Below are 27,638 nucleotides of genomic sequence, written 5' to 3'. Positions count from 1 at the left end.
CCATGCCTTTAGATAGATAGATACTCATATATATTTGAGTGCCTTGCAAACCAGAGGGATGACAGGGGCGGGGAAGTGATTTCAACACTTCTTTTGAGGGACCCCCACTTACCATTGTTTCAAATGCAAACTCTACAGCAAAAGCTAGTTATTGTATGGACACACAGATGGTGGTGGTGGTGGTTTTTTGTGTTTTGTTTTGTTTTTAAAAAAGAGATCATCTGGAAAGTCTGGAACTTAATACTCCGAGATGCCAATCAACTCGAACCCCCCGAAATTGGCAGGGGGGCCAAGCACACGCCCATAAGATGTGCCTGGAGCGGAGACAATGGGAGAAAGAGAGCAGCTTTGTTTTTTCTAGCCAGGAATTAAGTGAATAAGGAATGCCACAGGCAGAGAGAGAGAGAGACTGAGAGATGAGGAGGGGGCAACCAGGGGGCTCACACCTCTTAAATCCTGCAACGCAAACTCCCTCTTGCATGCTGTCTAACTGACAAGGGGGTGGGGTGGAGAGGAGCTGGATGCCGAACGAGAGATCCTACTCACCAAACAAGGTAAGAGCCATTGCGAAGGTGCCGCAAGTCGCAGGATCACGTCGGGGCTGCTCAGGAGGGCTGGGCTGGACATTGGGCTCTGCAAGCTCTCCCGTCCGCGGCGGCGCGCGCAAAAGGCAGGCGGTGGGGGGGGGGACCACACACACACAAACACACAAAGAGCGGCGAGGCTGCAATAAAAAAGTTATTGCCTTGTTGCCCAAGGAGCCACTTGCCCCAGAGAGGAATGCATTTCTCTCTCAACCCTGGGAGAGGAATGGCTGGTGAGAGTTGGGCGTGGGGCGGCCAACTTAAGGAGCCCCGCCGAGGAAAAGGACTCTCGCTCCTTTTGCAGAAGGAAGCACGCGCCGCCCGCTTTGGCCACCTCAGGCTGCAGCCCTTCAGGCTCCGGGAGCCATCTTGTTTCGCCACATGACCAAGCTCCTTCCCCTCCCTCCTGCCTCCTCCGCGGCGTGGCCGAGCCCGGCGTGAGTTCCCATGGCAACGGGAGGTTCACGCGCCGCCACCTCCCGTCCCCTGGGCCCCTCCATCTCCACCCACCCCGAGAGAGGCAAGGCCTTGACAAGACGGGGCAGGGGAGGAAGGGGTCAGAGCAGCAGCAAGCCTCTAGAAATGAGGGTGGAGGTGCTCTGAGAAAGGGCTGTGGAGGAAAGGGGGGCTGCCCCTTCTCCAAATAAATACGCAGACACCCCCCCCCCCCGTCTCCAAAAGCGCATCCTGGAAAAGGGCGCGCGCGGGTTTCCTTGTTTCTGAGCGCAGGTGAGAATTCTGAGGTCACCTGCGGCTGTGGTCCATTCCACAAGGATGCTTTGCCAGGGCTACTGAAAAAAGGATGCTTCAGTCAGGGGCGTAGGCAGAGGGGGCAGCTGCACCCCCATCCAAAAGAATCAAGTAAATAAGTAAAAATACTTAGCTAACCAAGGTTCTTCACCCCCCCCAAAGGAATCCTGGCTACACCCTCAGCACGGCTGCTAAAAACAAACAGCTCTACATTATTATCATTTAATAAATTTGTACGCCGCTCTTCATCCGAAGATCCTAAGGCATTCTGCAACAGGAAAAAATGAAAAACAAGAATACAAAATACATAATCAAACAAAAACAAATTGATTGCCCCACCTCATCCCATATTTAAAGAAACCATGGAATGTTTATCAGCCAAAAGGCAGGGGCGAAACTAGGCGTTATTTTACCCAGGTCAAAGACCCAGTTTAACACCCACCCACAAACATCTGCATATGCAGGCTGGGAACCTCAATGGCACCTGAAATATACTCGGAATCGAGAGTGGATTTCATGTTCTTTACTCAGCTCATAGTGGTGAGGAGGAACGAGAGTTCCCCCAAAATATCTGCTTTATATACATTATTTACACAATAGGCTGCACTTCATTGGCTAATTCAAGGATTCTCCTGTAGGCCAATCAGGTTGTGGATTCACTTCCACCTGGAGCTGGATTGGGTGGCTCCTGCGGACCAATCATACTGCTGCATTGTTCTAGTACCAATCAGACTGCTGCATTTTGGATCCTATTGTTCTAGGACCAATCAGACTGCTGCATTTTGGATCCTATTGTTCTAGGACCAATCAGACTGCTGCATTTTGGATCCTATTCAACCCAGTACATAACAGCACCCTTCTGGAGGCTTCACCCGGGGCACAAAAAAACAACAACCCAGCTAGCTTCCCTGTAGCTATGGCGCTGTCAAAGGCCTGGTTGAACGTTTGTTGTTGTTGTTGTTGTTGTTGTTTAGTCGTTTAGTTGTGTCCGACTCTTCGTGACCCCATGCACAAGAGCACGCCAGGCACTTCTGTCTTCCACTGCTTCCCGCAGTTTGGTCAAACTCATGCTAGTAGCTTCGAGAACACTGTCCAACCATCTTGTCCTCTGCCGTCCCCTTCTCCTTGTGCCCTCTATCTTTCCCCAAATCAGGGTCTTTTCCAGGGAGTCTTCTCTTCTCACGAGGTGGCCAAAGTACTGGAGCCTCAGCTTCACGATCTGTCCTTCCAGTGAGGACTCAGGGCTGATTTCCTTCAGAATGGATAGGTTTGATCTTCTTGCAGTCCATGGGACTCTCAAGAGTCTCCTCCAGCACCATAATTCAAAAGCGTTGCCTGCTGTCAAAAGATATGTAGTGAAGGCGGCAGGTAAGTATTCTGCAAATGGGGAGCCACTGCAGAAAAGGCCTGTTCTCAAGTTGCCACTCTCCAGGCGGCACATGAAGAAGATGATGATTGCAGGGTTTAGGGTTGCTATATTTCAAAAAGTAAAAACCAGAACCTCCCGAAAGATTGTTGAGCTTTTTAAAGGAAAACCTCAAATGTGATCTTTTTTTTAAAAAAAGGAAAACCAAAAAGCACCACCTTTCGGAAATTCCCCTCAGACGTATGGCAGCCCTAGTCTACGTAGGGGGTAGGGAGAGGACAGGTGATCCTTTAGATATTGCAGTCCTGAGCTTTATAGGTCAGAACCCACACTTTGATTTGGCCCCAGAAACTAATTGCCAGCGAGTGCAATAGGGTGAGGATTGGTGCAATATGCTCAAACCATCTTGCCCCGGTGAGCAACCTGACCACCAAATTCTGAACAGGATGAAGTTTCTGAACTTTCTTAGGGTGAACTCTTTGGGGCTTTGAATTTTTGACCTGGCAGCTCTTGGGGGGGGGGGGGAACACACACGGAATTCCTGATCTTTGACATGCAAATGAGGAATCTTGCCTTCTTTCAAAATGGTGCAATCAAGCTGCCCTGCCCACAGTTGTGCAGAATATTCTTATGTGTTTACGAATAAGAGGTCAGAATAGGATAATATATATGTGAACTCTCCCTGGATCAAGTGAATTTCCTTTTTTAAGTTCTCAAAAGTCTTAACCTAGTTTAAGGTTGTCATCTGTACTAGCCAGATGTTTAACTGATAGCCAATCACAGTCAGTCCATCATTTGAAAAACAATACTTTCAAGCCGTCTGGGCCAGAAATGGCAACTAGACATTCTGTTTTGGCGACTGTAACATGGTTTAGGGAGCCATTTAGCGCCTAGATTATATACCTGAGTTACTAACACTGTGTAACCCGGGTCCAACAACCTCTGAAGGGCCAAAGGTTCCTCATCTGTGGTGTAAACAATTTGGCACTAAACTGGAGGAGAACTTTGCTAATTCTTTCCTTGGTTTCATACCAAGGGAGGTCAGTCTGGGTGGAGATACTCTAGGAAGGGAAATTAGAAGTGTAGAAAGAGCACTGTAGACCCCAGCAGAGTCATTTGTGCATTTCCTGTAGAGTGCTGTCCGAAACTGGTTGATCTTGTTGTTGCACATTCCAGACTTGGAAATGAGTTTTGCATACGGTTATGCCATAGTTATATCTTTAATGGGATCTCCTTAGAGAAACCTGATTAGTCATTACAGGCATACCTCATTTTATTGCACTTCACAGACATTGTTCCTTGCTAGGATGTGGGTGCAGCTGCAGGCAACCCCACTGCTTCCAGGGGAAAGAAGCCCCCCGCTGCCACTGTCTTTCTGGCCAAAGGAGTGGAGCTGGCTAGGGCTGGAGCCAGATTCTCCCCCTGCCGCTCCTGCAGCCAAGGGGCCCTGGCTTAATAGACTACAGTATAGTGTAAACATAACTTTTATATACACTGGGAAACAATTTTGTGCATGTGACTTGCTTTATTGCGATATTCGCTTTATTGCGGTGGTTTGGAACCGAACCCACAATATCTCTGAGGTATGCCTGCATTTTATCAGCTGCTGGGGGTGGGAAAGGAGGGTGGTTGAACCTGCTGAAAAGAAACCACTGCGTTTGCCCTAATTTACTTTTCCTCTTCAGCTGTGCCCCAAACGCTTCCCTAAATCACAGCAAGCATAATCGGCACCCTGAAGGCTATGTTCATAAATTCTCCTGAAAACCAGAAACATGCACACGGAAATGTCAAGAGATTGTCAAGATTTTCTACAATTCCGTTACATAGTATTCTGTCATTCAGACGAGGACTTCAGCTGGCCTATCTAGGTTTTAATGCCCAGATGCGCGTGCGCGCGCGCGCTCTCTCTCTCTCTCTCTAACGTGACTAAATTTGCAAGAAGTCTCTGTGGATTTTAAGCAAATAAAGCTGTCCTGAAATTGTAAGCTACCTTAGGTTGGCTCTGCTGCACCACAGGCAGATGTGACTGTCCCCTACACAATGATACAGGTGTGGCTCCCAACAGGGGACAGAGGCAATTGCACACCCTCCAAAATTTCTCCGATGAAAATAGGGACTTCCTGTTCAACAACAACAACAACAACTTTATTATTTATATCCTACGCATCTGACTGGGTTGCCCCAGCCAGTTTGGGGGCTTCCAACATATATAAAAACATAATAAAACATTAAATGTTACAAAACTTACCTATATAGGGCTGCCGTCAAATGTCTTCTAAAGGTTGTATAGTTACTTATCTCCTTGGCTCGGGGGTCACACAACTCCATTCCTTCCAACATTTCTCTGATGAAAATAGGGACGTCCTAAGGAAAAGCAGGACATTCCAGGATCAAATCTAAAACCGGGACAGCTTCTGTAAATCCAGGACTGTCCCTGGGAAATAATGACACTTGGAGGGTCTGCAATTGCCCCTTCCCCCTACAAGCAGTGATTTGAGAAAAAGCATACCCCCAGGAGGAAGATATGAAAGACATATGTATTGGAACAATCAAGATTCTTACAGCAAGGATCATGGCCTGAACAGAACATTCCCCCACTCCCCTCTGTTACTACACATTGCTTAAATCACATTTTTTGCCATTTTCATTGTCTTAGATTCTATGTTCTGAACACTTAATAAAAATTAGTTGTAATAAAGTACTTGATATGCTTAACTCTGTGTAATAGTTTATACTTTGATTGTTATACTGAGTAATATAATATTCAATGGGTACTGTCATTCTGACTCAAGAAAATCACCATTTTGTTGTTCAAATCGGGAAAAATAAATACAGTAAATGGACAAAAGTACAAAGAACATTCATTACGTCATATTACACAGCTGACAACTCACAGTAACTTCCACGTTGGCATGAGATTTCATCAGTAAAACACCATACATCCACATTCCACACTGCTTCACACATTAAACGCTTGCTTCCGTCTGAGACTCAGGAAACACCGGGAAAGGAAAGGAAGCCGACATTGGGGGTAGCAACGGAACTGACGATTCACCGTGCTAGAGAAGAAACTAACATTTGTAATTTTTTTTAGTTTCTTCTCCTGTTAGATTCACAAAATGTTTAGGGGTATGTGTAGCCCTGCGTCCTCCAAGGAAAAAAAGCACTGATGGTATTCAAACTAATTATATATTTCTACATATATCAAATCAGGATTGGGCCCTGAGTTACTTGCTCCAATACAGTGATTGTCTCAAGTGCTTGGGCAGGGTGTTTTATATTCAAAATAGCTGTTTTGTTGACATGACCCTCTATGAAAGCCTCAGAAAACATCTTAGATACTCAGAAAGTAATACAGTGGTACCTCAGGTTACATGCGCTTCATGTTACATACGCATCAGGTTACAGACTCCACTAACCCAGAAATAGTGCTTCAGGCACAGCGGCAGCAGGAGACCCCATTAGCTAAAGTGGTGCTTCAGGTTAAGAACAGTTTCAGGTTAAGAACGGACCTCCGGAACGAATTAAGTACTTAACCTGAGGTACCACTGTAGATGAACCACCTTCAGTACACAGAAATGCAGCACCCCACTTCACATGGGCAACAAATGTAAGTCATGCAAGTTAGAGAACATTATTTTCAGATCCATTTCCACGTGTGCAGTGTTGCCCAGGCAGGCAGATCTGCAGTTTAATGTGAATACATATCTCTGTCTTAACAAACACATCCTTTCATGTCTGCTGCTCTTGGCTCCAGCTCCCTATCTAAACATGGATTTCCCTCAAAACATCAGTTGTGGTTCTTGGGTATGCAGTAAAATGAGGGTGTTATAGGACTATAATAAGGAGTTGGATCCATGATCACAACAATTTTGTATTCAGCGATGCCATCTTCCGCTGGCGGTTCCCTCACTGCGAGAAGCAAGGTTCTCTGTAGTGGCGCCCTCCCTGTGGAGCGCGCTCCCTTCAGTGTCAAGGAGCCAGTGTGGTGTTGTGGTTAAGAGCGGTAGACTCGTAATCTGGTGAACCGGGTTCGCTTCCCCGCTCCTCCACCTGCAGCTGCTGGGTGACCTTGGGCCAGTCACACTTCTCTGAAGTTTCTCAGCCCCACTCACCTCACAGAGTGTTTGTTGTGGGGGAGGAAGGGAAAGGAGAATGTTAGCCGCTTTGAGACTCCTTCGGGTAGTGATAAAGCGGGATATCAAATCCAAACTCTTCTTCTTCTTCTTCTTTTAGAAGACATCTGAAGGCAGCCCTGTATTGGGAAGTTTTTAATGTTCGATGCTTTATTATCTTTTATATATTCTGTAAGCCAGCTAGAGTGACTGGAAAATCCCAACCAGATGAGCGGGGTATAATAATAATAATAATAATAGTAATAATAATGGCTGCACTTTGGAGCAGAAGTCCAGGGAAGCAGCAGGAACTCCCCCAATCACAACAGGGCTGGCTTACCATGTTTTTTAGGTAAAGGAAGTAATCTAAAGAGGAAGCCCTCTTAAGACCATTAAGCCAAGAGACTAAGATCACCTATCCGTACCACTGCTTGTATTGGTATTTATTGTCGTTTATATAAAAAAAGGATGTTGAAAGATGACATATAAATCCCATAACACATATGTATATATAGCATTTTCGGTTCTTTCAATGAACTGAAAAATAGCACGGGGGAAACGTTACCGAAATAGTCTCCCAAATGAGAAGGGTGCAAGTGATTTGAAAATATGCAAAACAACACATTGAGGGGCGTAAGTAAAAAAAAAAAAAATTAGAAGAGAAGAATGTACTATTTGTTTTGACCTGAATTGAGAGCAATTTGCAATTAATACACTAGGACTGCTTGATAATTAAAGTTTCATTCTTAGATTCCATGGAGAATTGTAACCACAGCCATTCTCTTGCTCTGTCAGGTCCATTTAGGACAACATTACATGATCGTTTGAGAAGGTTAAATGAAGCCGATGAAGAATTTGGGATACTGCCTCAGTGACCGCATGTATTGAAACCACTTGCCCATTAAGATCAAAGGCCTATCTAGCTCAGTTTTGTATCTTCCAGAACCAACAATTCTCGTTGTTATAGAAATCTGTTACGGCTTCACAATGAACATTACATTCTGTGCTGCTTACCTCAAGGTTCCAGAAATCTAGAATATGGGAATACCCACACATGAAAAGTAATTACAGTGGTACCTCAGAAATCGAACGGAATCCATTCTGGAAGTCAGTCCGACTTCCAAAACTTTCGGAAACCAAAAACTTTTCGGAAGCTCCTGCAGCCAACTGGAAGCCATGGAACCCGCGTCGGACGTTTGGGTTCCAAAGAACGTTTGCAAAACAAAACACTCACTTCCAGGTTTGCGGTGTTCGGGAGCCAAAACGTTCGACTTGCAAGGCGTCCTTCAACCAAGGTGCAACTGTATTTCAGCAATTATAGATGAATTCATGCACCTGCTATACCTTAAGATATAACAGCAACAATTTTATTAAAATCAGTAAGGAGCAAATGGCAGTTCTTATTTCATTCTGCAACACTGTAGAAGGGCCAGGTCAGAACACCAGACCCATGGGTAAGAAGGCAAATCTAAATGTTTGGTCCAGTTCCAGTTCAGACTGAGGCCCCATCCTTGCGATACACTGAAAATAGTATCATACCACTGTAAACAGTAATGCCTTTTTCCGAAGAATCCTGGGAATTGTAGTTTGTTAGGACTGCTGAGAGTTGTTAGGGGAACCCTATTTCCCTCACAGAATGACAATTCCCAGAGTGGTTTAACACTCATTCTCTCTGGGAAGTCTTGGAAAGCCCACCCTCAACTAATTAGCCTGTGACAACCACTAAAGGTAAAGGTAAAGGGAGCCCTGACCATTAGGTCCAGTCGTGACCGACTCTGGGGTTGCGGCGCTTTATTGGCCAAGGGATCCGGCGTACAGCTTCCGGGTCATGTGGCCAGCATGACTAAGCCGCTTCTGGTGAACCAGAGCAGTGCACGGAAATGCTGTTTACCTTCCCGCCGGAGGTATTTATCTACTTGCACTTTGTGCTTTTGAAGTGCTAGGTTGGCAGGAGCAGGGACTAAGCAATGGGAGCTCACCCCATCACGGGGATTTGAACTGCCGACCTTCTGATCAGCAAGTCCTAGGCTCTGTGGTTTAACCCATAGCGCCACTGTGACAACCACTACCCAGGAACAAATAACCTGCTTTTTAGGGAAGGCGATTAAGAGGGTTGTGGTGTAACAATTGCAAGTACTCTTGGATGAAGCAAATTGTCCTGACCAATTTCAATCTGGATTCAGGCCTCGTTATGGGACTGAATCAGACTTGGTCATCCTGACTGGTGACCTTTATCAGGAGAAGGAAGCGGGAAAGTGTGTGACCGTGTTATTCTTGATCTCTCAGAAGCTTTTGATACCATTGACAATGCTATCCCAATGAGTATTGCTATCCCAATGGGTATTGGAGAACACTATTTTATAGTGGTTCTGATCCTATCTCCAGAGTCAGTTTCAAAGAATAAAATTGAGTGATTGTCTGAGAGTTGTGCTGTGGTACCATCTTGTTCCCCATGCTGTTTAAAAATCTTTTAACCAGCTTGCTCACACTTCAGGCTATGGAAATGTTTGCACTGTTTACAAAAATGTCTTTGCCTTGTAACAACTGCGTTTACTTTTTTTTCCAGATCTCTGAATAAAGGTTAATAATGTCAATCAGGGGAAATGCCTTACGTTTCAAAAGTATTTTCCCAACATTATTTTCACTCGCCACTAGATGGTGCTTTATTTCAAAGTATGATGGAACAGTAGAAAACTAGGGTTTTGAAAGAAAGAAAACGACTGCTAGAGAAGAATAGAGTTATTTAAGGGAGGTTATCTAGTTGACTGATTTAACTGATGTGGCAGTGTCTGTTCTTCAAGTTATCTGACTTCTGTTTCACATAGTTTTTGGTCACATTGCTTCCACTGAGATCTACGGATGAAGGGTGGTATAAAAAATTTAAGAATAATAATAATAAAAGGGCAGAAAGGTAGTGGTGTGTGTGTGTGTGTGTGTGTGTGTGTGTGTGTATCGAGAGAGAGAGAGAGAGAGAGAGAGAGAGAGAGAGAGAGAGAGAGAGAGACTCTCTAAAAGTTCTCATTCCGTAATGGAAGAAATTCAGAGGATGACTCCAGTGTCAAACCAATGAATTAGAATCAAATCTGTTGGCAAGTGCTCTTTGTTGGGTATGAGTAAAGGCAAGGCCGGCTCAAGACATTTCACTGCCTGAGGCAAAGGACAAAATGATACTCTTCCTCCAAGTGCACATACAGTGGAACCTTGGTTCTCAAACTTAATCCGTTCCGGAAGTCCGTTCCCAAACCAAAGCGTTCCAAAACTAAGGCACACTTTCCCATAGAAAGTAATGCAAAATGGATTAATCCATTCCAGACTTTTAAAAGCAACCCCTAAAACAGCAATTTAACATGAATTTTACTATCATCATCATCATCATCATCATTTATTATGGTCAAAGACCAGCTCAAAAAGCACAACTGGGACAGCAGCTTTCACAAGAATAAAATATACAAGTAAAGCAGTGTACAATAACAGCTTAAAGATTAAAATCTAAGATAAGCACATATACACATAAAGACCTAAAAAGTTGAGCTACCATACAAATTGGCCCTGACACCCTGGAGGCCGACTTCAACTGTTTTCCTAACAAACTTATTTGTTTCAGGGGGTGGCCTGCGCCTGCAAATCTGTGTGCAGAATCTGGCGACCATCCAGGTCGTCTTGTGGTCTTTGCCTAAGAGGAGAAAATTGAGTTTAGACTTCTTCTTTTTTAACTATCTAACAAGACCATTGATCCACAAAATGAAAGCAATAATCAATGTTCTGTACTATAAAATAAGACACTATTGTAGATGATAAAAATTAAAATTGTTTGGAAACTAAGCTGTTCAAAAACCAAGGTACCACTGTACAGGGGACCATTGGACTGGTACTCCAATACTGGCGAAAGGGCTGTGTCTTCCACTGCCCTGGAAGGCAGCAGGCTATAGGACAGGCCATGTGGTGCTCCTAGTTCTGGTCACTTCCCCCACCTCAGCATCTGGTGCCTGAGGCAGCTGCCTCATGGTAGGGCTGGCCCAGAATAAAGGCAAAGGTTTCTTGGCCCACTACCGGTATTGATATAGACATGCTAGGGCAACTGTAGCCCTATTCTGGCACAATAAGCCCAACATGTGAGCAGAGCAGCCCTACCCTTGTCCCTGCATGTAACTTTTCCCTCAGTATCTTTGCGCACAGTGGGAACATCTGCGAGGAGAAAGCCTTTGCTCCAAATGCTCCAGCTATACTGTGGTACCTTGGGTTACAGACGCTTCAGGTTATAGACTCCGCTAACCCAGAAATAGTACCTAGGGTTAAGAACTTTGCTTCAGGATGAGAACAGAAATTGCGCTGTGGCGGCGCGGCGGCAGCAGGAGGCCCCATTAGCTAAAGTGGTGCTTCAGGTTAAGAACAGTTTCAGGTTAAGAATGGACCTCCGGAACAAATTAAGTTCTTAACCCGAGGTACCACTGTATGCAGAAAAGCAAGGGGAGGGGGCCATTTGGCCCATTCAGTGTCAAGGATGAGCATGCTCAGTGTAGTGCCACTTCCTGTGTTGGACTTGTGTCTGAATAGAGTTACTACTGGTAATGAAATACAAGAAGTGAAGTCTGTGACAATTCAGCTGCCCTTTGATTAATAATAATAATAATAATAATAATAATAATAATAATATGCCACCTAAAGTAAAGGTAAAGGGACCTCTGACCATTAGGTCCAGTCGTGACTGACTGCATGAACAAGTAGGCCTGTTCATCTTTAAAGAGGTAGCAATTCAACAACTCATGAAAAAGCTCACCTTGCCTCCATTGGCTTGAGAATTTTTTGAAGAGTTCCAGGACGCTGAAGTCAGTTCAGATGGCTCTGTATAACATTGTAGGAACCTCCAGTGATATATCTTAATAGGTATGTGGAAACACATCTGATGGAGACCTCAGTCAGGTGTATGGAGGTAAGACATCTCACTTCTTCACTGCTGACATTGTAACTTCTTGTCATCTCTGGTTTCCCACTTTTCTATTTGGAATTGTCAGGAGAACAATAAAATCTGTACAAGGCTGTATCCAACTAAGTTAAAGAATAGACCTGGTGAAACCAATGGACATGATTAACTGAAGCTCCTTGATTTCAACAGGTTGATGCTGAGTAGAATTTAGTTGAATACAATCCTCTAAGTCAGGGATGGCCAAACTTGGCCCTCCAGCTGTTTTGGGACTACAATTCCCATCATCCCCGACCACTGGTCCTGTTAGCTAGGGATGATGGGAGTTGTAGTCCCAAAACAGCTGGAGGGCCAAGTTTGGCCATCACTGCTCTAAGTATAGAGCTGTTTCTGTAGCCCAAATCTGAAGGTGGTGCCCTGAAGGAGCCTGAGGCTTGTGAGAATACAGATCTGGAAGCAAACAAAACTCAGGTAACCATAACCATTTCTTGCATTCTGTAGAATCTAATGATCTGATGTTGCTCTCTTCCACGTAGACACTGAATGCTAGAAAGTACTCCTTCCCAAGTATGGTGCAGGGAACTTCCCTGACATAAAATTGTTAATAAAACTTTTCCTGCCACTGCTCTATGATTTAATTGAGGGGATTACAGTACTTTGTTTTCTAAAACCATCTCGACTAGAATGGTTAGACTGGAGTCTTTGACTCTGGAAAAATGGCTCCACTTAGCTGTTTCATTATCTTTCTTTAGAAGACACGTGGCCTTCTCTTCATTGGGTGTAATGCAGAAGGGATCCAGGACCTAACAGAAACAGTTTGGATTCCGAGAAGGGGAATGCAGCCAGGTTATTGTTGGATACTTGGACACAATTACGGTCATTGGAGCCCTTACATCCAGCTGGTTGTCAATTCAGATGGTTGATGTGATAAGCATAGTCAAATGAATAGCCATATACGGGGAGAGATACAACCCAGACATCTGTTTTTGGAACTGCCCAGCAACTCCCCAAGCTGGTAACTTGCAAATTAAGTTTTTTAACTTGGGTTGGGGGCAAGATTTTAATATAACAGGGTGTGCACCTATTACTCCTGCATTGGCTGGAGATTGTTCAAAAGCCACCATCACAATGTGGCAACATGGTGCTTTCACTCTTCCTAGGCTTTTCTAGTTTGGATCTCAAGGAAAACTCCAGATGCATCCAAGCACTCCTCTTGGGACAGATGTTTTGTACAACTCCCAGCATCCCTGATCATTGGCCTTATGGGCTGGGAATGATGGGAGTCCAGAACACTAGAAAGCACTAGACTGGAGAAGACTGTGTGACAGGAAAGCTCATCCAAAGATGTTTCAAATCAGATAAAAGGAAGTCCTGCATACAGGGTTTTGAGGGGCCATCATGCCAGTAGGGAAATAGAATATATACCAGATTGGCACACATGTGATCATAATGGGTATCATACCAGTTCAGTGTTTCTGGCATATGTTGGAGCATGTCTCCAAGCCTGTAGCCACTAGCAGAAGTTGAGTGTTTAGGCAAGCTAATCTCTGGCTTCTTGCTTGTCTTTTTTGGAGTAGGGATGGGAGAGGAAGAACCCTTTTGCCTAATAGTCAATTCTTGCTATTGTGTTCTCTCTGTCATTAGTAACTGGTCAAGTAGTGCTCAAGCTGAGATCTCCCATCTCCACAAAGGCAGGCAAGGAGAAAGTCACTGCTTGTTGCTACAGTCTGTTGTCCCTGACAAGGGGACAACATTCCCAATAATTCAGAATGTCCTCCTGAGCCTGCCCGATAAATTATCGTGCTTGATTTTCAACACATGGGTAAGTAGTACATAGCTTGCCAACTTTTTAAATTCTGAGCCAATGAGTGCAGCTAACAAATGTTTCTATCATTCAATGACAAATACACAGCATCTGTTCTTCATTTAGCCACATTATCTACTTTTTCCACAAAAATAATTAGCCCTTCAGCACGGTTGCTCAGTTTGTTAATCGAATGGGACAATAAAAGCTATGGCAAAGAAATCAAAACACCCTCCTCTTTGTTATAAATCAGAGGATGCACACATGGATCACTTCGTTGCTCGATGACCTGGTAGTGGCAAGAACAGCTTTATGCAACTGTGGAACTCAATTCACCTACAAAAAATGTTCTACCTCTAGAACATGCAACCCCAATAGCTAGACAAGGATTGCTCCCAGAAGACCTGCTTATGAGCCATCATTCTGATTTGTTTGCGGGGAGCTAGACAACATTGTGTCAAACAAGTGTTGTCTCACCCTTTCTAATGTGTTTTCCTGTCTTTTTCCTTATAGCAAAAAGTCTGATCTTTGGGGGAATGGGGTGCACATGCCCTCAGGATTAGGGTCTCAGTCCCCTTTCATCCAAGGACTCGCCAACATGGGTTGAAGGTGCAGTGCAGCTGAGGAAAGGCAAGTTCAAGCATGGAGAATCAGTCTTGGTCCAAACATGATCCAGAAACAAGTGAGGAGATTTCACCCCTCCCATATCCAAGAATCTGCTGATGAGTCTGGTGACTTTCCAGAGAGGAGGGGCGGTGTTCTGCTCTCTACATATTCCGCTCCAGCCTAACATCAGTCAGTCAGTCAGTCAGTCAGTCAGTCGGAGAGAGAGAGACTGAGTGTTAGAGATCGTGTGTATAGATAAGGTTGCTGCTAGGAGCAGCTGCAGGCACTCAGTGCGGTTCAGCATTCATTTTGCTTAGACCTCATATAGCTCTGTATATAGTTGTGTATTATAGTTGTAGATAGAATAAAGAAGATATTCTACAGAGCTGCTCTCCGAGTCGTTTATGCTCTGCTAGACTCTGCTGTGCGACGACTGTCTTCTTGTGGGAGTGAATCCGGTGCTCACAACACTAAGCTGTGAGTCCACAGCACTTTGACCTGTTCCTGTGCAGAAGGTGGTCTCTGGAAGTGCTACCCAGCTCGCCTAGCCCAGTCGGGCTGAAGTGGATGAGCCCAGTTGGTGGCACTGGCTCAAGGGCGATGCTGACAACAAGAACCGGCAACAGTTGAAGGTCAATCTCACAGGGAGTTCAGAAAAGATATAACACAGTAAGGCAAGGGATCTAGAATCAGGAACAAGGATCTAAAGATCAAGGAACTAGAGACCAGTGTTGTTTCCAGCGACTAGAAGGCTCAAAAAGACAACCGTATAACCTCTGGCCTCCGAGAGTGTACCCCAACCTCAGCTGCTAATACTAGTTTCACAGATTGACTAGTTTCTCACAAGTAGACATGTAAGCCATGCAATTGCTCCGGGTCTATAGACACACACTACGTTGTTGGTCTTTGGTATTGCATCCCATTTAAGAACAAGCATTCCACAAGGAGCTCAAATGACAAACCTATTTTCCATTGCAAGAGAAAGTAAAACTGTAAAAGAAAGATGTCCAGGCTCTCTTCAGTCCCCACTTTTCACACTAAGAAGTTGCTCAAAACAGCTTGAACATTAAAAAAAATATTGAGGGAAGATTTCAATGTTATGCTAAGGCCATCAGGGCAAGCGTTTCAGTTCTATAGACGTGGCAGAAACCATTCCAGCAGAAAAGAAATCTGGTGCCATCTTGGCCTTTCAGAAGTTAGAATTGCAATGAGGTAGATACAATTTAAAGATAGATTTTATTCTCTGATGACTTACTCATGCAAACTGCACATTGAAGAAAAACAGTACAGTTTGTGAAACATGTCAAATGCAAGGATCTCGAATGCAAAGTACAGAAGTAGTGTGACATACATTTTAAAACGGAATCTATGGTTATACAACTGTTCTCTTGTTTGCTGAACACAGGATTTTAACTAATCCCTTCATTAGAATCATTTACATCTCTCCTTGCACATATTTAGATTTACTTTACAACAGCAACAGCTTTATTACTAAAAAAACCAACAAAAAACTTTATATTAAATAAGGTTTAAAAATAGGACTGTATTATACAACGTCAGGCACTGCTAATGCATGAACACCATTTATTTCAGTGGCCTGCTTAGGAGCAGAAATGAAGGTGGGTAGCAGAGCAGTGCCTGGCAGATTATGCCTAGATTTAGTGGAGGAAATATAACCACTTTGTTCATCCAATCCAGACACTCTCCACCCCAATCCATAGGAAGAGTAAGTGTGGAAGCAGGCTTCTACGTGTATATGAACTTGTGGAATTGCAAACCATGAGTATGCATCAGGCACACATACAAACGTCATATACCTGCACTGCATTGCTTTCAACTGAATTCACATCTCCATCCCAGTGTGACTAGAGCTGAATCCTCCAGAGAGGATTTTTTTTATAGAATTCACAGTTTGTGTTGGAGACTTCGTCACTATACTTGTGGGTTAAAAATAAAATAAAATTAAAGCTTGTTTCTGAAATTAACCCTTTAAAAACTGATAAAATGAAGGTGTCTGGAGCACTTTTTGCAAACTACGCAAAAAAAACCCCACCTTGTTTCCTTACATTTTTAATACACAAAATATTTAAATTCTTATTTTCAGACTTAAAGCACTGAAATGATATATACATAATTTTAGGACTTCGTTCAGCTTCCATTCTAGTTTGGTTGTAAATCATACAAATTAAGAGTTGCTCTCTGCCATTACCACCAATTAAAATCCAATGATTTAAACTGAATGTTTCATAGTTTGATGGCACCCTAGGTTAAAACAGAGCATAGAACATATGAGTTACACAAACCCACAATAAATGCATTAAATGTTTGTTATATACATAATGGAATTCTTTTTTTACTGCCAGATGCTGCTACTGTATAGTTTTTCTCTGCTGTTATGCAAAGTTTTTCCGGTATGAAAGCACATACCTATTTTTTTTTTCTTTTTGCACTTTTACAACTTAATCGTAAAATATTATATATTTTTAACATGAGTACAGAATTAAAATAGATAATGGCACATTAAAAAACTCAATATCCTGCAGATGATTGGATAATGAGAAAAAGTGTACCTACAATCATCTTATCAGAAACAAACTACATAATGGAATGTTAGTTATCCAAATTCACACGGTAAATAACATTTCAAAAACTGCAATCACCTACCAAGCCAGCATCACACTGAAGGCATCTTTAAACATTCAAGCACAGATTGCCGGCGTAACTACGGAACCATTCTCTCGCTGTCTCATTCATACACACATACACACGTCACACTATAATTACATTGTTTCCACGGTACGGTAAATATTGATTTTTTTTTCTCCCCACAAGAAAAGTATCAAAATTTTGCTACTAAAAGATGACAGTGCTTACACAAGAATAAAGTACAAGTTACCTTGCAAATACAATACAATAACAAAAAAAAAGTCTTGAGTAGTTTGATGAGGGAATTTCAAGCTTTCCTGGCACCCATACTATCTTGCAGTATGAATAAGCTCCTCTTTAAGACTCAAGAAACCACAAAATATCAAGTGAGCTTTGAAAAAGTATTCCATCTTTCACAACCCTGTTCAGAATCTTTCTGTTGTTCTTGGCTGTTTAGGAAGAGGGTATAGCTGCAGGTTTTTGTTTTTGCAGCAGAAGAAAAGCTCCTGATTTTATAAAATGGAAGTGCTAGCTAAGCTGACATCTATTTTAAAAAAGAAAATCTAGCTAGTAATGACCCTGATCAAGATTACATATGTGCATAAAAAGTACTGTATTCCATATACTGTACTGGCCCTGTTAAACAAAATTCTTTAAAAATACCCAAACAGTTAAAAAGCCAAAGAAAATGCTACACAATATAATCAAACATATTCTCCCAAAGTTTTTCCCCCCTCTCATAATGTGCAAAACAATATAAAGGCAAAAAAGACTAAAAGCAAATTTCCTGTCCCTGTCTTTTTCTCTTGCCTAGTGCTTTAATGATCTTGTAGAGTTTACGAAGTCAATAGGATTCTATGCAGAACTTTGGTATAAAATATTACAAGATTACTATCACAGTTTTTTGGGGTGAGCATTTTACGTGACTGCTTGGAATACCACCAAATTAAAGTAGTAAGTACATTTAAACTGTACCGACACTTTACATGACGAGCACTGAAAATAACTAGCAATCCTAATTAGGAAAGGAAAATGAACTTGGTGTCTGTTAAGAGACTACAACCCGCTGTGCCATTCCTGTTCGCCAACTTTCAAAGCCAAATTCAAGTTTGAATTTTACAGATGAATCATTTTTAAGCTACAGATTTCTCCTAAATGAAGGCTGCTTTCCTTGGTTTCCCTTTGAAGTTGCTAAGGAGTATCTAAAAACAACGCAAGTTTTTAATCAACTTCCTGAAGGCTGCGACTGAGACGGAGGAGCCATTACAATCTGCGAAAGCACTGGCTCTGTACTCTGGTCTGCCATCTGGGTGAGAACCGATGTAGCCACTGCTTCTGCCTTGGAGGTTGAGCTTACACCATTGGAAGTGCTGACCGAACTATGCTGAATAGCTTCTGTGTGAGGACTACTTGGCACGGAAATGTCTTCGGAACTATCATCTTTATCTGTAGCTGAAAAAGAAAACAAAAACATTTCCATGTCCTCGTTATTGAAATGTGTAATTAGAATATGAGATGCTAGTTCCATATGCTGTATAAATACCTGAAGGATTTTGACGATAGCCAAAGCAGTGGGACTGAAATATTGGATTAGGAAAAAGTACACTTATTTTAAATAAATAAAAAAAATTGTCCAGTAGCACCTTAGAGACCAACCAAGTTTGTTCTGGGTATAAGCTTTCGGGTCCATGCACACTTCTTCAGATACCATCTGAAGCTTCAGATACACAAAAGCTTATACCCAGAACAAACTTAGTTCATCTCTAAGGTGCTACTAGATAATTTTTTTATTTATTTCAACTGCATCAGACCAACACGGCTACCTACCTGCACTTATTTTAAAGTTATGTTTTAACAAATTCAAAAACTTTGGGAAACTTTTACTGGAATACCTAAATATTTTAAGATGTGACAGCTCAAGAGCATGCAGTTCCCTTCTGTTATTTAGATTTTAAGGGGAAAAAAGGAAGGCACTGACAACTTAACATAAGAATTTTAGCATACTTGAAGAGCTGTGTGCATAAATGTACGTTTTCCTGGAAAACAACTGAAAAAAGTTAAATATAACTCTGACTTTTGATTGAACCAGCACTGCAACCATTCTAGTTGTCCAATGTAACATGTATTGTAATCATCCATTACATTATTACAGTGGTGCCTCGCAAGACGAAATTAATTCGTTCCGCGAGTTTTTTCGTCTTGCGATTTTTTCGTCTTGCGAAGCACGGACTTTGGAAAAGCTTCAAAAATCACCAAAGTCTTCAAAAACCTCAAAAAAGGCTACCACACCGCGTGCTATGAGTTGCTCCTCGAAGTGAATGCACGGTTTTAAGAAAAAGGAAACAAACTTGCAAGACAAAGGAAACAAACTTGCAAGACGTTTTCGTCTTGTGAAGCAAGCCCATAGGGAAATCCATCTTGCGAAGCAACTCAAAAAACGAAAAACTCTTTCGTTTTGCGAGTTTTTCGTCTTACGAGGCATTCGTCTTGCGAGGTACCACTGTAATTAATTTTATGAAACAAAGTGGAACATTTTTGTAAAACATAAAACAAAAGTGGAAACTTTTCCACATCACAGATGGACACATCAATCAACTTAAGAGGATTTTAATTTTCATCAACCCTATAAAGTGGCCATGATGGAGAAAATAATGTTGTACATTTAATAACATAATTTTATAGTATAGGTAAATTCTACATTCTGACACAGCTGTTTGCTGTTTTTTGTATCTGCAGGCACCTATGTTATCAAGACCATTGAACAAAAGCAAATGAAGTCTCGACAAGCGTTTCTGAGGACATTACCTCAAACATAGCATTGGATCCTGAGTTGCTTCCATTGAAGGATGACACTGACAAGGCAGTGGGTTGGTGAAGAGGCAATTTGCAGCCCCAAGCACTACCTCTCCCAACTCTCTAAAACTACTCCTTTTTTGTGGGGGGAGGGGACACTAAAAATTGCAGGGCGAATTCTCATTTCTGCACCCCACTTCCCCTAATGGGAGCATCTCGCAAGCAGAGTTCTGCTCACAGGGACTTGAGACCCACAGCAATTAATTACTGTAAGTCCTTTCCCAAATAGCTGGCTTTTGCACTGAAGAATCGCTAATTCAGACTTGTCTAATAAATGCTTCCAGTACACTAGGATCTTCTCTGAGGGAATCTCCTGAAACGTCATCACAGTTAAGGATTACAACATGTCAGTTACGGATGTAGCCTTTTTCAAGGGAAGCTATTTAGTACTGCACTTTCACCTTTAATGTGCGTGAACTTGCCAGTTAAGGACCTGCAAAAGGTCATAAATGCTGTAACAATTATTACAGAGTTTATGATTTGTTTATTCTAAGCATCTAAGATGGAGCCTGAGGAAGATGCGAACACTGCCTAGCACAACATAAGGAAGAAGCTTTTGTTTCATGGTGCATTTTGAGTTCTTATTTTGTGTTTTTATGTTGTGAACTGCCCTGTGATTTTCAGTGAAGGGTAGTATACAAATTTAATAAAATAAAGAAGGGCTGGTGGTAGCCCCCTGGGAAGTTGCTTCTACTATCCCTCTTGCTTTCTTCAAGGCTTCAGTGAGTTGTATCCCTTGTTTTCAGTATTTTCATAATGTAGCTGAGGCACCTTATTAAGAATATGCTAGGCTATACAGACTACAGAATGGAATTCAAGGTCAAGCAAATGTTCCATTTGTGCAACCATATCAGCATGCCAGATGGAACAATCCTGCCTCCCCCTCAACATGGGTTATCTTCTGACACCCCCCCAGCCAATTTTGAGGGAAAGCCCCACTGAGCTAGTGGAAGTCCTTCCACTGGGCTTCTTCCAGTGATGGGGCTCTATAGGTGAACCCTGCCCTATAAATCTGATTCCATCCAATCCATCTTATTGCATATTTACAATGAACAATTATGTATAGTTATTCCTGCAGACCATAATCCAATATCCGCCAACAGTGACAACACACACTGCAAATGAGTTTGCAACAATAGCTCAAATTTTGGAGTATGCACTTTCTCTCTGTGTTAGTACTTTAAACTTGCAAGCTAAATGTACAACCAGATAGTTCTCTTTCATAATATCAGCATTCAAGACACCTAAGCACATTCAGCAAACTATGCATGCATAATGTAATCCTATAGCTGCTTCTATATGGAATAATGTTGTTTTCTCAGATGGGAACCATAATGGCCTCATCCCTGCAACAATCATTGTTAATATAAATTCAAAACATATTTCTGCACGGTTTCAATTTGCTCCAAGATGCCACTTTCCATCCTGTCAAATGACTGGAGATCAAAAGGACCGAGATTTATAAGCTCAAAACTGACAAAATCAGAGTTCTAAATATATACAGCCACAGAGTGTTGCTAAATCTCCGGAATCTCTTAAATTAAAAAATATTGCCCATTCTGATGAAACTGCTTACAATGACTACAAGTAAAGATGGTGGCCATTAAGTTTTATCGCAAGCACCTGAGGAACTGTTCGCATGCAATACAAAATGTTCTTTTATTCTCCTAAATTACTGACACTGGCAAATTAAAATGAAGTGGCTACATATGGCAGAAACAATCTTCACATTTACAAATATACTGAAATATCACTAAATCATAAAAATGAAAGCTGTGGGTTATATATTATGAATGTTGCCTAATGCATTCCCAGCTCAGTTATTTGTTACAAATTTGTGTACAATGGACAAAATTGGCCATTTATTCTACAGCAGCAGCTGGTTCTAGCGCTGGGTATTATATCCAAAAAGAAAAGAAAGAAACACACAATTAACCTTTGAAATGCTGAAAAAGTAAAAACATTAAGAACATTTTTCCAACATTTTATCAATTTTACTTTTACCATAAGCATTAAAGCTCATTCTTCCTTCCCCGAATAAAATTATGGTAAACATTTAATTCATTTTATTTCTGGTGGAAAGACCAGTAAACAACATAAAGAGATTCTATCTCACAGCTATGACCTGTGAAATAACTAATTTTATTTTTTTATTAAAAAAAAGTAATTGAATACTATTAAACTGCATACAGTCTCTAAATATTAATACATACCATGCTGTAACTGAATACTTTTAAAAAAATTGTAAGAATCCAGAAGAAGATTCAATATATCATTGCATTTATCTTGCAACAGCCTTGTAGGAATTGTTATATTTAAAGTGAAGTATTTGAACATCACTTCTCAGTTGTAATGTTATCTCTGTTTGCTTTGGCAGTATTTCACTGGTACAGCCTAAAGCTATATAGGTAATGGAACATTACTCACTATGATAGCCAGACTTCTTCTGCATGGCTGTTACAGGGCAATCTTTATGAGCTAGAAGAAGCTGTTTCAGCTGCGCCACTTCATTTCTCAGCAGGGTGACTTCACTCTAAAGAAGAAGAAAAAAGTTATATACTTTACCAGGATCAAGTTACATACATTTCAAACTGAGATTTACAAGCCTTCGTAAAGACAAATACAAGACACAGCACACACTTTCTGGGCACATTAACACAACGGTTTATCTGTGAACTGCAGCAGTTTTGGCTAAGCAGCTTGTTTGTTTTGTACATTCAAAGAAAATATTGGGAGTTGCTTTACATTTGGTCTATTACATTCAACTCCTTTTGATCTCTTGCTTCTATATGCAGTCTGATATAGATATCAAAACGTTGTGCATCACATTTTAAGGGAAGTTAGTGGCACTGACTAATTTTTTTTGCCATTACAGATAATTGAATGGAGAATTCTAATGTGACATACGGTAAGGAAGTGGGGAATTTAAAATATACTGGACATAGTTCCATTTATCTCCCAATATTTTTAAATGTCGCTATGCAAACAATACAAGTATCAATTATTCGTCTGACCTCATTCTGCTGAGGCAGAAGCTGGGGATTCTTCGGCTGTAGCTAAAACAAGTCCAGCAAGAAGAGCCAAAGATTGAGCCCACTTTATCTAAACTCTGAAAGTGAGCCTCGCCTTACAGTAATATTTTTATATTTCATATTCATATGATTCAAACAGTATTCCCCAGCTCGTTTATTTTGTAAAATTGACAAAACTAGAATGAGAACCAGCACTTTTTCACGGCTAACATGCTGTGGAAGGCCAAACGTATCAAAACACATATTCAACTTAAGCCATCATGGGTTATTACTACCCAGCTGTGCCTGCTTTATCAAATGATGAATCATTTTGGAATACGGGATTAATATTTTCAGATAATGAATAGTTTAAGTAATTTATTTGCCATTCAATTTTCTTTACAAATCATTCTGTTCTTCACCTTTGCTAGTTTTGTTGCTGGCAGACTATAAAAAACACCTCTGCTTTACATGAAAGAGATTAACCCTTGAGACTCTGCCATGTGTGTGTGTTTCAGTCTATGCTTATAAAAATATGTTTAAGTAGGAAAAATCCATACAGAAATGTCCATTGTCTTTTAATGCAAATGAAAACATAGATGAGGTAACATTTATTCTAGGCCAGTCTCCCCCAATCTGGTGCCCTCCAGATGTTTTTGTGTATCTTCTTATTAGCTACCGCCAGCCTTGCCAAACATACACACAGGCCTCCTGCACTTACGCTACACTGTTCTCTCATTTGTTTCTACTTCATATTCCATTATACCTCTCCTGTCACAAACAGAAACATTTTAAATTACGTAAAGTGAAGGATTAGCCAAGAAGGCAAAAATCTTTGACCTTCAATCTTAAGGTTGTCTTTGAGGTTTTTTAAATAATGCATGGGTAGATACACCTGACTGGCTCTGGAAACTTTGCTGGAGCATATCTATACTGTGAAATGGGTACAAGCAGCTCACGCCCACCATGCCTCTCAAAGCAGGCTTGCATTATATGCAATGGCCGATGGCCACTTGTAACCTCACCTCACCCTATGTGCACCTCATTGGGAAAAGTTCCAGATATTCAGAGCTAGCACCCTTTCCCCATCTCTTTTTGGGGAGAAGGTAAAAGAAATGGAGCTCCAGAGACACTTATGGGGAGGGAAAGATGAAATATTATGGGGCGATGGAGTTCAGTTCCCAGCACTCCACCCTATGATGTCCCCCCACTACCCTGCCATGTGCCGGCACTCACACATCATTTGGGCAAACCTAAAATTACACTGTTTGCTCTGGACCTGTTAAATGGATTCAACTAACCAACTTTGATAGTGGAAGCCAACAAAAGATTCCTTTCCTCCCCTACCCAAAAATCAAAAGGAGATCATCCTTTCTGGCAAGTAGAACAATTATACAGTGGTACCTCGGGTTAAGAACTTAATTCGTTGTGGAGGTCTGTTCTTAACCTGAAACTGTTCTTAACCTGAAGCACCCCTTTAGCTAATGGGGCCTCCTGCTGCTGTTGCGCTGCTGCTGCACGATTTCTGTTCTCATCCTGAAGCAAAGTTCTTAACCCAAGGTAATATTTCTGGGTTAGCGGAGTCTGTAACCTGAAGCGTATGTAACCTAAAGCGTATGTAACCCGAGGTACCACTGTATTGGCATAGCGTTGAATTTCACCTATTGCCCTTAATTATTGTATTACATTATTATCAGATTATTGTTTTAAAATTGCAAACAAGCAGAAGGAAGTACCTGTAATTGACCATTTAACGAACTCAAGTCTTCAGCTTTCTTCTCCAAAGACTGCACCCAAACTTTTCTTTTTTGTCTACACCTTGATGCTGCTGCCCTATTTCGCTCTAGGAATTTCCGCCTTTTCTCATCAGGATCTTCATTTGCTGCCCTTCGTCGTCGACCCCCTGTATTTGGCGTTTGTGGTGCAAGCTGTGCTGGAGAAGCCTGCAAGAAGCAAGGAATGCCAGAGTTCACTGCCACAAAACTTTTAGTTCAAGCTTAGACTTTGGACAGAAATTCACATTCCTCTAATATATCACACAGCATTGACTATAATGGTCTCATTTAGCGCAGAATATAAATTGAACACATGCAATCTTTAAAGAGTTTCAAAGTAAAAACAAAATGCACTGTTGACATGTTGACTATAGCAGACATATCACACACAGGTTGGCAATACAGAACTAAAGTTCCAACTCATGAAAGATTACCCTACCCAAATGTGAGCCATTCTCCCAACCCCACTGCTACCCTGTAAAAAAATTATTAAAAATCCACAATATTCACTAGGCTCCCCCTCTGGAGAAGCTTTTCAGGGATGCAGAGGGGAAGAGAAATGATAGATTGGTTGTGTGAACTATCTTATACTTACACAACCACTGGACACAACACAGAATATACTATTATAGAGGCAGAGTAGAGCTGAATGAAATGAGTTATCCACCCTCACTTTAAGGTAAGCCATATAATTCAGTGAGTTTCTCTCTTTTTTGTATTTAAAAAGAGGAAATTCTAGGATTAAGAAATATTTTGTGTAAGAGTTCAAGCACTTAAATATAGGGCTGGTTCATATGCAATGCTAAGCCATGATTTGGTGAATGAGCCTCAGTGAGCCTGAACAAAGAATAAAGGTAAAGGGACCCCTGACCATTAGGTCCAGTCATGACTGACTCATCTCGCTTTATTGGCCAAGGGAGCCGGCGTACAGTCAACTACAAACCATGGGTTATGAAGCTGCCTTGTTTGTTGTAAGCCAAGATTGCTGGTTTTCACATAACATTAAGCTATGAGTCTGTCAGGAAGTAACATGGGGTGTTTACTTGGTAGCAAACAGCACCAGAAGCAAGGCTTCTTACCGGTGTTTCAGTAGTAGATGTAGCAGGCTGCTGCAGTGACTGTGGCCGTGCTTCCTCTGACTGAGTTCTAACCAATCCACTTGCTTGTCCCTTTGCAGTATCTCCATTTGTGACCTGAGAGTGCTGCTGGGTTAAGGCAGCTTTTAATCTCTGAAAGACAAAAAATGAATTTTTCCATGATGAATGATTGCAGGCCGCAATAGTCAACTTACTCAGCTGTTCACTAGCTTAAGAGTTGCCTGTGAAAGCTGCTCATGCCCAATTTTTGGAGATTCTCCTCCTCCTGCTGCTGCAGCACCATTCCATACCTCTCATGAAGACCCCCAAAATTCCAGAGAGGCTTTTGGGAGGGTGCAGGGTGCTGCCATGAGAAGGGAGGAAACTTCCCTTATGCAAGTGCACATCCACTCGCACAGCACTGGAAACAACCAACTACTTTCATTCTAAGCATATACAGTGGTACCTTGGTTTACGAACTTAATCTGTTCTAGAAGTCCGTTCTTAAACCGAAACCGTTCTTAAACCGAGGCGCGCTTTCCCTAATGAGGCCTCCTGCCGCCGGTGTCTTTCCACCATTCGGCTTCCGTTCGTAGACTGAGGTAAAGTTCATTAACCGGAACACTACTTCCAGTTTCACTGACTTCTTATACTGAATAGTTCGTAAACAGGGCTGTTCTGAAACCGAGGTACCACTGTACAGGATTTGCATTCAATGTCACTGCACGCCTGTGTGAAATTGTGTTCAACTGAAACACCCCATTCTGCACCTGTTCTGCCTCCACCTCCACCCCACCCTTTCGGTGATTGTCTTTTATGACGTTTCTGAGTCACTTCCAGGTTCAATGCTGTGCACATGTGCGCAACTCCACACACATCAGTCGCGCCTAAAACAACAGTTGCCTGTACTTCATTTTGCCTCCCATGTCTTTTTCCTTTTACAAAGAACTGACTAATACCACTTCTTCTAGTTCCAGAAAGTTATAGATCCACAATGTGAACAAGATGATGGGTATGAAACACAGAGTTAAAATGGTTAGCAAAAATACTATTATATGATTAAGGTATCAGTATATTTCTGAGCTAGTAAGAAGGGGTACTTCAGATGTGAGTTGTACACCCCCTACCCAAAGTGATCCAGTGCTTTTGGCCAAATACAAGTACCAAAAACATCAAAGGGACCAGAGTATAACAATAGGTATCTGTTCCATAGTTCAATAATCAAAAATTATCACTAAAAATATTATGTTCTTTAATCAGTGGGTTGATAATAGGGTAACACTTGCAACCTACAAACAGACTGCTTACAGACATAGACTCTGCTTGGATAAACATGATAATATTTGGAACGAATTTATATAAAATGTAGTAGACTGTTAATATTTCTATTCATATTAAGATAATATCAAAATTCTAAAAGAATGTATGGGTTAGGGTATTTTTTGTATATATTCATATAATGTTTTCGACCTTTACACAGTTCTGTGTTTTGTTCTTTTTCCTTTTCTTGTGTATCACTTTACTGCTTTATATTTGATTTTTTTTTACAATAAAATATAAATTAATAAATGCAAAAAACTATTTAAAACCCCCTAAAAATATTACGTTGTCTTTCTAACTACATAGTATATATGGTTATAGAAGGAATATCCAGCTGATGGCCTTTAGGTCCACTTCCCATCCATTCTCATACTTCCTTATGGCTTGACCACAGCTGTCCCCCTCCCCAAGCTATTTTGCTTAAGGAGCAAAGCAAAACTGGCTCAGAACTTGCTGCTTCACTCAGCCAGCAACCTCCCAGCCCCCCTCAAGTGGGAAATATATCACTATATATTCACAGAAGCATTCACAAGCCACAGAAGTATTTTGGCTCAGCCAGCACCAGGTCCTCAGCCTTCAGGACTATATTCTCTCCAGTCAAATTGCTGAGACAGGGGAACAACCGCTTCTGAGAAGGGATGCCTCAAGTCCCCAAGGAACTGAACCATTTAGGCCATCCACTCCCTGCCCCCACCATAGCATTAATGGACAAAAAATGGACCAAGTCACTGAAGAAAGGAGTGATGAAGTTGGAGCGCTGAGTGACAGGACAAGGGAAATCACAACACCTATAGGAAGAGTGCAAAATGAT

At 41.7% G+C, this 27,638-nt stretch overlaps 2 protein-coding genes and 1 long non-coding RNA gene across 7 annotated transcripts in view; 1 reads left to right on the top strand and 2 right to left on the bottom strand.

Annotated features, from left to right (window-relative positions):
• CHN1 (chimerin 1) overlaps positions 1-984 on the bottom strand; it is a 106,519-nt gene extending 105,535 nt beyond the window's left edge. Inside the window, exon 1 of one of the 2 annotated variants that reach the window (XM_081840369.1) lies at positions 547-984. In XM_081840369.1, coding sequence (XP_081696495.1) covers positions 547-627 — 81 coding nt within the window. In that variant the 5' untranslated portion in view covers positions 628-984. The remainder of the gene's footprint in view (positions 1-546) is intronic. The other variant, XM_081840370.1, reaches the window with a different exon arrangement.
• On the top strand, positions 432-22,066 carry LOC309335688. Its single transcript, XR_014153636.1, has 3 exons — positions 432-554; positions 13,381-13,558; positions 19,529-22,066. It is a non-coding gene; the product is annotated as an uncharacterized lncRNA (long non-coding RNA).
• ATF2 (activating transcription factor 2) overlaps positions 15,364-27,638 on the bottom strand; it is a 38,298-nt gene continuing 26,023 nt past the window's right edge. For all 4 annotated transcript variants that reach the window (XM_081839785.1, XM_081839783.1, XM_081839782.1 and 1 more), the window contains 4 exons: positions 25,511-25,660; positions 24,393-24,599; positions 22,073-22,178; positions 15,364-18,244 (listed from right to left, as the gene is read on the bottom strand). In XM_081839785.1, the coding sequence (XP_081695911.1) occupies positions 18,018-18,244; positions 22,073-22,178; positions 24,393-24,599; positions 25,511-25,660 (690 nt within the window). In that variant the 3' untranslated portion in view covers positions 15,364-18,017. The remainder of the gene's footprint in view (positions 18,245-22,072; positions 22,179-24,392; positions 24,600-25,510; positions 25,661-27,638) is intronic.

This window comes from Podarcis erhardii (assembly GCF_964252035.2).
Source record: "Podarcis erhardii genome assembly, chromosome: 1".
Taxonomy (NCBI): Eukaryota; Metazoa; Chordata; class Lepidosauria; order Squamata; family Lacertidae; genus Podarcis; species Podarcis erhardii.
Note: the sequence above shows the minus strand (reverse complement) of the source record. Positions and strands in the feature narration are given on the sequence as shown.